The sequence below is a fragment of the Tursiops truncatus genome, chromosome 16 (genome assembly GCF_011762595.2).
Source record: "Tursiops truncatus isolate mTurTru1 chromosome 16, mTurTru1.mat.Y, whole genome shotgun sequence".
NCBI lineage: Eukaryota > Metazoa > Chordata > Mammalia > Artiodactyla > Delphinidae > Tursiops > Tursiops truncatus.
Window position 1 is genome coordinate 24,633,715 of NC_047049.1, and position 10,288 is coordinate 24,644,002.

Sequence of the window (10,288 nt, forward strand, 5' to 3'; positions counted from 1 at the left end):
TTGCAGCCACCCCTTTTCATAAGAAATACCTATGACATTAAAACATTATTCTGAATAATGTATGCACAGGATAAAAAGTCAAAAAGTACAAAAACACACACAGAAAAAGTGAGACTCCCTCCCAACACCGAGCCCCAGGCTCTGTTCCCCTTTCCAAAGGCAGTGGGTGTTACTAGTTTCTGGCATATCCTTCTAGAGATGTTATATGCACTTATAAACATGTTTGTATAGTTTATCCTTTCTAAAAAACATAAGTGAAGCTTAGCATACAATACTCAGTGTTTTATACCTTATATTTTAAATCTAACATTGGCTTATAGCAGTCATTCAGCAACAGTATGTGTAAAAGTACCTGTCTTTTTAATGGCTGCACAGTATTCCACTATATGTATTGATAGATATTTGACCATTTATTTAAGTATTCCTACTGAACCTTTAGTTTGTTTCTAACCTTTCAGTATGAAACATAGCATTGAGTTTTCCTTGGCAGTATGATTGGTAGGAGAACTTAAAACCTTTAGTCACTTATGAATATTTCAGCAGAGGGTAAACCTACAATAATGAAAGGATTATAAACATGGGCCAGCTTTAGGTCCCTAAAGCACTGATAGAGGGTTTGTCCGAAGATGGGCCGCATGGCATAGTTGTGAAGAGCTGGGCTCTGGAGCCACCTTGCTTGGGTTTGAATCCCAGCTCTGCCACTTTGTGGCTGTGTGGCCTTGAGCAAGTCTGTGCCTCAGTTTCTTTATACGCAAAGCAGGGATAATAATCGTACCTACATCATGGGTTGTTATGAGGATGAAATAAATTGGTGTTTTATGAAACTCTTAGGAATATGGCAGAGTAAGAACACCAAGAATCCTTCCCTCCACTTAGACAACAATTGCATCTGTCTGATGTAGCTATTTTGGAACTCTGGAGTCTATCAAGGCTAGCAACTTCCAGAGGAAGGTTTGAACAATGAATTGGGGTTAATTTCAGTCAATTTTCAGATCTTAGTAGCAGCTACTCATCCCCCATCCCCAGCTACATGGCAGGCGGCTGTGCATGTGTTTCTGGAGCAGTTTGTACAGAGCTTGTGGGAGCTAGCGGGGGTAAAAAGGACCCAGTCCTCCATGTATCAGGGATTTGTGCTCTGATCACCAGTTGCTGCTTCTGATCACAGAGGTGCAGGCAGAGAGGTGGGTGGCCATTGTTGTACCTCCTCCCATTGTTGTAAGCTGCTCACCCAACAGCTGAAGTGACTTGCAGGGATTTAAAAGACTGGCACCCTTTTTTTTTAAACTCCTTCATTTCTCTTTTTTACCCCTTTTGGAGCCAGAAAAGAAAGACTAGAACATTCCAAAGCACCTGCATATATGGGTAAAATTAGAAAGCGACCACACATGCCCAGGGAAAGGCACAGGCTCAGAAATAGACCTGAGAAGACCTTAGGTTTCCATCTCAGGCTGCTCCTTGGCACAGAGACAGCCTACAACAACCAAAAAAATAAAAACAATAACAAAAAGCAGCAAACACCACAGAAGGTGAAGAATCTAATCTCCAGAGTTACCACATTATTAGATTCAAATGTCCAGTTTTCAACTAAAAACGAAAGACATTCAAAGAGACAGGAAACTATGGCCCATTCAAAGGGAAAAATAAGCAACAGAAACTGTCCCTGAAAAAGACCTGATGGCAAATTTATTACCCAAAGACTTTGAAACAGTTGTCTTAAAGATGCTTAAGAAAATGATGGGTGAACAAAATAGAAAATATCAATAAAGAGATACAAAAACTAGAAAGAAACCAAAAAGAAATTCTGAAAAGTACAGTAACTGAAGTGAAAAGTTTACCAGTGATTCAAAGGCAAATTTGAGCAGGAAAAATCTGAAGAAAAGTGAACAGAACCTAAAGAACCTGTGGGACATCATCAAATGGACCAACATATGCATTGTGGGAGTCCCAGAAGAAGAGAGAAAGGGGCAGAGAGAATATTTGAAGAAATAATGGCCGAAAACGGCCCTAATAGGATGAAGGACATGAATATAAACATCCAAGAAGCTCAGTGAACTCCAATTAAGATGAACTCAAAGAGAGCACACCAAGACACATTATAATCAAACTTTTGAGAGTCAAAACAAAAGAAAGAATCTTGAAAGCTACAAGAGAAAAACAACTTGTCACATCAGTAAGATGATCAGATTTCTTATCTGAAACTTTGGAGGCTGGAAGGCAGTAGGCTGATATATTCAAAATGTTAAAAGAAAAATAACCTGTAAACCAAGAATCTTAGGAGCCTAATACACTTAAAAGAATTATTAGTCTGTGTTCTTGGGCACAGTGTATAAAGTTGTGGTTTTGTGACATCAACAACTGAAAGGGGTGGGGACAGAGCTGCAAAGGAGAAGGAACAGAGGTTTTATATATTATTGAAGTTAAACTAGAATAAATTCAAATTAGTGTGTTATAACTATAGGATGCTAAACGTAATCCCTGTGGTAACCACAAAGAAAATAGCTCTAGAATATACACAAAAGGAAATTTTAAACGTTTCACTATTAAAAAAATCAACTAAACACAAAAGAAGACAGTAATGCAGGAATTGAGGGACCAAAAGCTATAAGGCATATAGAAAACAAATAGCAAAATGACAGAAGTAAGTCCCTCTTATCAGTAATTAGGTTAAATGTAAATGGATTGAACTCTCCAATCAAAAGACAGAGATTGGCAGAATGGATTGAAAAAAAAAAAACCAAGAACTCCCAACTATATGCCAACTACAAGAAACTCACTTTAGATCCAAAAGCACAGATAGGTTGAAAGTGAAAGGACAGAAGAATATATCCCATGCAAATAGTAACCAAAAGAGAACAGGGGCAGTTATACTAATATCAGACAAAATAAACTTTAAATCAAAAATGTTGCAAGAGGGCTTCCTTGGTGGCGCAGTGGTTAAGAATCCGCCTGCCAATACAGGGGACACGGGTTCGATCCCTGGTCCGGGAAGATCCCACGTGCTGCGGAGCAGCTAAGCCCATGCACCACAACTACTGAGCCTGTGCTCTAGAGCCCACAAGCCACAACTACTGAGCCTGCAAGCCACAACTACTGAGCCCACGTGCCACAACTACTGAAGCCCACGCGGCTAGAGCCCATGCTCCGCAACAGGAGAAGCCACGACAATGAGAAGCTTGCACACTCCAACGAAGAGTAGCCCCTGCTCACCACAACTAGAGAAAGCCTGTGCACAGCAATGAAGACCCAACACAGCCAATAAATAAATAACTAAATTAAAAAAAAAATGTTGCAGGAGACAAAGAAGGACATTATATATTAATAAAAGGTTCAATACAGCCAGAAGACATAGTAATTTTAAACATTTTGTACCTAATGACAGACCGTCAAAATATATGAAGCAAAAACTGACGGAATTGAAAGAAGTAAGTGGTTCTATGATAATAGTTGGAGATTTCAGTATCCCACTGTCAATAATGGATAGAACAACTAGACAGAAGGTAAGGAAATAGAGGACTTAAATAACACAATAAATCAGCTAGATCTAACAGACGCACACAAAAGACTACCTGACAACAGCATACATACAGCATACAACATGTACGTGGGACCTTTTCCAGGAGAGACCATTAATTAAGTCTCAATAGATTTTAATAGGTAGATATCATACAAAGTATCTTCTCTGACTAGCATCTTCTGAAGTTAAAAGTCAATAACAGAAGTAAAACTGAAAAATTTGTGGGAATTAAACAACACACTCTTCACCAGTAGACTAAAGAAGAAATCATATGGGAAATTAGAAAATACTTAGAGATGAATGAAAACAAAAAAGTACCAAAACTTCTAGGACACAGAAGAGCTTTGTATGAGGGGAACTGTATAGCTAAGAACACTTATATAACTTTACAATTTAAGGAACTAGAAAAAGAAGAAGAAAGTAACTCAAAGCTAGCAGAAGGAAGGAAATAATAAAGATTAGAGCACAAATAAATGAAATAGAGAATAGAAAAACAATAGAGAAAATCAATGAAACCAAAAGTTGGTTCTTTGAAAAGATCCCTAAAATTGCCAAACATTTAGCTAGGTAGACTAAGATAAAAGAGAAAAAACTCCAGTTACTAAAATCAGAAATGAAAATGAGGACATTAGTACTGATTCTACAGAAATAAAAAGGATTATAACAAAGTACTATAAACAATTGTACGCCAACAAATTGGATAACCAGGTGAAATGGAAATTCCTAGAAACACAAAACCTACCAAGACTAAATCCTGAAGAAATAGAAAGTCTGAATAGATACATAGTAAGGAAATTGAATCAATACTCAAAAATCTCCCAACAAAGAAAAACCTTGGACCTGATGGCTTCACTGGTGAATTCCAAACATTTAAAGAACTGACACCAATCCTTCTCCCCACGTGAATGGAAGGTCACTTTGTGAACAGCCTTACCAGGCAACCCTCGACGGCAGAATGGCCTTTGTGAAGAATTAGTTTAAGGCCTTTGGGGCAGTCAGCATTGCTGACCACATATGCCTGTAAGTCACCTTGAGCCCTGAGCCTGAGCACCCAGGTCTTAAAAGAACTAAGATCACAAGCCGAGCAGTGCTGAAATTCCCAGGGCTTCCTCTCTGCTGCGTGCAAGCCCAGTCTGGTTGGAGTCCTTCACCCTCCGTCATCAACCCTTCCTCTCGGGAAGAGTCAAAGCTTCTTTAGAGCAGGGACAAGGTTATGTGCATCTTCTTAGGTTATGGATATGACGATAGAATCATAGTAATTCTCCATGGAAGAAGCCCCCACCCTGGGTCTCCTTTCACCCACACAACCATGAGTGAAGTGGGTGCTTTTCTTCCCATTTAACAGATGAGGATGCGGACTGAGAGACCTGGACCACTTTGCCCCAGTCATAGAGCCAGCATTTTTATTCGGGTCCTTTGGACTCCAGAGTCAGCTCTCTGTCTGCACTCTGTACTTGCTCCTCCTTGCTCAGCGCTGCACATGTAGTAGGTGTTCAGGAAATCTTGATCGAATGAATGTTGAAGAAATAGCCTGGAAATGTGGAGGCCAGGGGAGGTGGCGAGTTTCCCAACAGTAACCCAGTCGGGAGGAACAATGAGTTGACTAGCCACTAGAGGTCAGGATTTGCAGGTCTTTGTTAGCCCAGGACCACTGCCTGTGAACATCCCTGACCCTTAGAGCTGGGAAGGACCTCAGAGGTGCCCCCCAGCCCCACTCCCCATGGGTCAGAAAACTGAGGCTTAAAGATGCAGTGACTTGCCCAAAGCCACAAAGGTGCAAAGAATCTCAACCATGCTTTGCCCATCACCACAACCCCTCTTTGAGGACTTTCCTGGAGCCTAAAGCATTTTATCACCTGAAAACAACATTCAGTGACTGTGCAGAGCACTAGTGGGCCAGATGCTGGGGTTACGGCGGTGAGAGGCCTGGCCCTGTGAATGGGGCTTTGGTGGAAACTGGGGAGGGTTTGTTTCCAGGAATGAGATTTGACTTTGACTCGATGTTACAAATAAATTTTACATCATCACCTAGGAAATTATATAATTTTATTATGAATTTTATTTCAACTATACATATACATGTATAGTTGAATATAAAGTTTCTCAATGTTTATCGTACCTAAAATGCAATACATTCTGTAATCTCATACTCTAGTCTGTTTGGTAAGAAAAGAATGCTAACCACAGCCCACTAAATTGATTTCATGATCGTCTAATGGTCATAACTTCAGTGTGAATACCACTACTCCAAATCATTGATTTCAACTAGGAAAGCGGTCACTCGTCCTGAACTGCTACGAATGGTCTCATTTGTTTTGGGTAGAGGGTGAGAGGTTCCTAGAATACAGCCGTCACAGGCAGACTTTTTGGAAGCCTAGGCAGAGAAGAGTGAGAACAGGCCAAAGGTCACCACCGCAGTCCCACCGTCCAGGAGTTACAGAAGGAATGTGGAGGCTGCTGCCAGCCGGCTCTGCTGTCGGCCACAAGAGGGCTCCCGCCTGGGAAGCTAGGGGGTTAGAACTGAATGCATGTGCTCGTACCTATAACTTCATTAGAGAAAAAAGCCTACCAAGCACTAAATCCCCACTGGGTTATGAGTATAAAATGACTGACTGGGAATCCTGGAAGGTTGAAGGCCTGCATCCCCGAGCAGTGGTCCATGGCACAGACCTGAGAACATGTGTTTTGGTTCGTTGTCACTGATAAGCTAGGCCAGTGCATCTCCTACTCTAATGTGCGTAAGAATCATCTGGGGATCTTATTAAGCTGCAGGTTCTGATCCAGGAACTCTGAAGAAGGACTTCCATTTAGAGGAGAGGACAGGAGAGAGAGAGGAGGGTCTGACAGGTGTGTCCAAGCTTAGCCAACTCCCTTTTTCCTGCAGACGTGGAGAAGGGCTGCCACTTCCTGCACATCCTGGCCTGTGCTCGCCTGAGCCTCAGCCCGGTCCTGAGTGAAACTGTGCTGCGGCAGGTGCTGGAGCTCTTGGAGGACCAGAGTGACATCGTCAGCACCACAGAGAACTACTACACTGCGTTCTGAGGAGAGGCCGGCAGGCAGCACGAGTGGAGCGTGGCGGGGGCGGGGGGAGGAGGAGAAAACAGGTGGCGTTCACTCCCGGGCTCTGATTTTAACATGGTGCTGAGGCTTATAGGCCTGGTGGCAATTATCTCATAATAAACTATGAAATATGGTAATTTGAAGAATGGAACTTGGCATGAATTCTGGAGGCTGCCTTCTGCCTGCTGTATCCTGGGATAAAAGACTTATCTCAGCCACGACATATAAGAAAACCCTTCTCATTGGCCTCCTGGCTGGACCAAGCATCACTCACAGAGCAGAAGAGGAAGAAACAGTGTCGGTAGCTGAACTGGTTGGAGGCTCTGTTGTGGTAAAGGGGCATCCCGTGGAAAAGGCGCTTGTACTGCGGGAGCTGAAGAGCATACAGATCACGAGTTCAGACACTTTTTAAAACTTCAGACTATCAGGTCCTTTCTTGGTGTATCTTGATGGTTAAGAACCTGGTATAGAGGACTCGTTCTCCCTGGATGAGTGTCGCTGACCTACAATTTCTGTGGGTCAAACACCAGCGATGGGTCCAGAGTCTTGGGTTGAATTCTGTCTACAGACCAACGCATCGACGGGAATAAACAGGATCCAAGGCGTGACTCTGTATTTGTCGTTTTCCTTATTGTCCTTCTGAATCAAAAGGTGCTTCGGTACATTTCCCTGTGCTTGAGGACACTGTGACTAAGTACATCATCCCTTAATACCCTGAAGTTCTTGGCGGAGGCCGCTGACCAATCACTTGGCAGTGGTAGATGTTGTTTTCAAGGTTACCATTGAACGTGCAGGACGTCCTGACACCGTCCAAACACTCAGTATTTGCCCAGACAGGTGATGGGTCATGCTTTTGCTCGGAACGACAAGGTAAAGGGAAAATATCCGAGGTATGTAATAGGCTTGTTCTTACAGGACGATGACAAATCCAGCCAGCGAAAACAAAGTTCAGAGGAAGATACGGCGTTAATTACAGTCACTTCACAAAAGGCACATCTGCCTTTGGCTGCTGCATTTGCACTTGATGTAATAAGCTTTTACTGGCTCTGCTGGAGAGCCTGCAGGCCTGGCGCGTTGTGCTGCTCTGTGTGGAAATGGAGTGGCTTTACACTTAGAAACTGGCTGTAGCTCCACATGTCAGACCAAAAGCTAGTACCGACAGATTGCTTCCTGGCTTGGACTTTTCTGACTTGCCCTAAACCTCTGTGCCTGGTTCCTAACAGCGATTACCCAGAAAGCTGCCCCGTGTTGAGAAGGGTCCCTGTAGAACAGAATTTACCTGGAATGACATCCCAGTAGTTCTTCCGTAAGGGCGGCAGCTGATCCATATTGAATACATCTCAGATGACTGGAGCTGCCGGGAAGGAGTCTTGCATCAGAACATAAAAAGGGCACATCCTTGCCCCCAGCTGCCCCACTTCTAGGGTTTATCCCAAGGAGATGATCACATAGATGGGAGAGGATGAATGCACATGATGCCCATTGCTGTGTAATTTAAAATTCTGTAATTGGGAAAAATATTTGTCTATAGAGGAAAATTAATTATGGTAATGTACACTATGAAATACTATGCAGCCATTAATTTAATGGAGCAGACAGATATTCTCACCATGGAGCAGTATTCCCAGTAGATTTAGTGGGAAGAAAATTGAGATCTGTTTATATAATACCACTGATCTGAAACTACCTGTGTGTGTATGTATATATCTAAACAGAGAGCGTGTTTCTGCATATCCATCTGTGTAAATGTAGTGTGTATACACGTACACACAGTTGACCACTCCACTCCTAGGGTTTGGTCCCAGGCCTCTTTTCTGTTTAGCTTGCTCCCATGGGGATCTCAGCCAGTCTCAGATCATCTGTCGCTGACAAACTCCCCAGTTTACATCCAGTTCGGACCTCCTCGAACTTGTGAGCTACACTCAGCCTTCTGCTGACAGTCCTACTTAGGTGTCCAACAGACATCACACACGTAAGATGCCCAAAGCCAGGCCCCCTACCACCCCTGACCCCAAATGTGCTTCTTCTGAAGTTTTCCCTGATTCAGGAAAAGGCAGCTCCATTTTTCAGGTTACTCAGGCCAAACCCGTTGACTCCTTTCTCTCACACCCCACATCCGACCTGCGCACAATGGCGGCAGCATCTCACTCCTCCGCCGCCACCACCTGGAGTATTGTGGGGCCTCCTACTGCCCTCCCTGCTCCCCTGGCCCCTCTTCAGTTCACTGTCAGCACAGCAGCACAGCTTGACTCAGACTCTGCTGTCCTCTGCTTCCGGCACCTGAGGCAGCACAGTGTCACCAGGGCTCTGCTCTGCAGGGCCTCCTCTCTTGCCATTTCCCCTTCACCTCTGCTCAGCTTCTCAGGCCCTGCTGTTCCTCACACACACCAGAGACATTCTTGACTCAGGGCCTTTGGCCTTGCTGTTTCCTCTGCCTGGAATGTTCTTCACCTGGATAACCATGTGGTGGGCTTCCCCCTCCCCTCCTTTGGGTCATTCCTTGAGTGTCACCTTTTCAGTGAGGCCTGCCCTGATCCCTTTTTTGCTGATTGCAACCAACCCCTTCTCCCTCCTCCCCAGAACTCCACAGTACTTATTTTTCTCCACATTCCTTGTCACCGTGGAACACATTCCATATGTTTCTTACTTACCCTGCTTACTATTCAATATTTATTCTCCCTAATAGAAAAAATGCTCCATGAGGGCAGAACTTTTTCTCTGTTTTGTTTCCTACTGTGTCCCAGCACCTAGAACAGTGCCTGGCGCATCTTCCAAGCAATACCACTTCTATGTGTGTGTCTGGCTGCCCTCCACCTGCTAATAGCTGCCTCTCTTTCCTGGGGGACTTTCTGCAATGTCTTGGAAGGCTGTTCAGGCTGGAAGTACTCAGAATTAACACCCACCAGGGGCAGTCTCAGCCAGTGGGACCTGGGGTATAAATACTTCTGCTCCCTCACTCTTCCATTGAGATATCTCTGAGGTTCCTGTTCTACAGCACTTTCCAGAGTTTCTCTGTGAGATTAAGCTCCATCCACCCACAGCAGCAGCTAACTTGATGATCACCCTTAATTGGCTACCTTACCCTCCTGTCTTACTTTCCCACTCTCCATTACCTTTTGCTGCACCTTGCAAATGAATTGCTCCTTTTCTGATCCTTGTCTCAGGGTCAGCTTCTGGATGAACTATGTTCACAAATATATTTGACAAATTCTTATGAATAATTATGCACATCAAACAGACATTACCAGAAATGCTCACCAGAGTGACACACTTGTTACCCCTGAAAAGTGAGATGTCAGATGCTTTTTAACCTACATATCTATACTTTGATAGTTTTACAATTAGCAAGTGTCATTATATACAAATAACAAAGCTGTCTCTCCCTTCCCACCCCCCACTCACATAACCTAAATCATGAGTGAACCAAGAATGCGATGAGACTCTTTCCTCCACAGCAACAGAAGAACTATGAGAAGTTGAGGGAAGCTCTTGGAAAACTCTCCGGGGCTACAGTTGGGTCACCGCTCATGTACCAAAGAGCAACCAAGGGGTTCGCCTGAAAAGGAGGGAAGCTGAGCAGACATCCTCCCCCTCTCTCGGTGCGTACATGTTTCAGGAGCTGTGAACACTGTGTATAGTTAATGTAGGCGAGAAGACAAATAGTGTTCTGTCTGGTCGAGGGTTTGTTTGAAGATCCATGATTATCCCCATCTG

General features: G+C 43.8%; 1 protein-coding gene across 9 annotated transcripts in view; it reads left to right on the forward strand.

Moving 5' to 3' along the window:
• Nucleotides 1-10,288, forward strand: part of STN1 (STN1 subunit of CST complex) — a 62,929-nt gene that overhangs the window by 29,389 nt on the left and 23,252 nt on the right. For 6 of the 9 annotated variants that reach the window (XM_033841423.2, XM_019939931.3, XM_019939933.3 and 3 more), the window contains one exon: nucleotides 6,399-7,182. The exons of 1 other annotated variant lie outside the window; for it this stretch is intronic. In XM_033841423.2, the coding sequence (XP_033697314.1) occupies nucleotides 6,399-6,556 (158 nt within the window). In that variant the 3' untranslated portion in view covers nucleotides 6,557-7,182. Of the gene's footprint in view, nucleotides 1-6,398; nucleotides 7,183-10,029; nucleotides 10,174-10,288 lie in introns of those variants that run through there. 2 more of the 9 variants (XR_002177288.3, XR_012326912.1) reach the window with 2 other exon arrangements.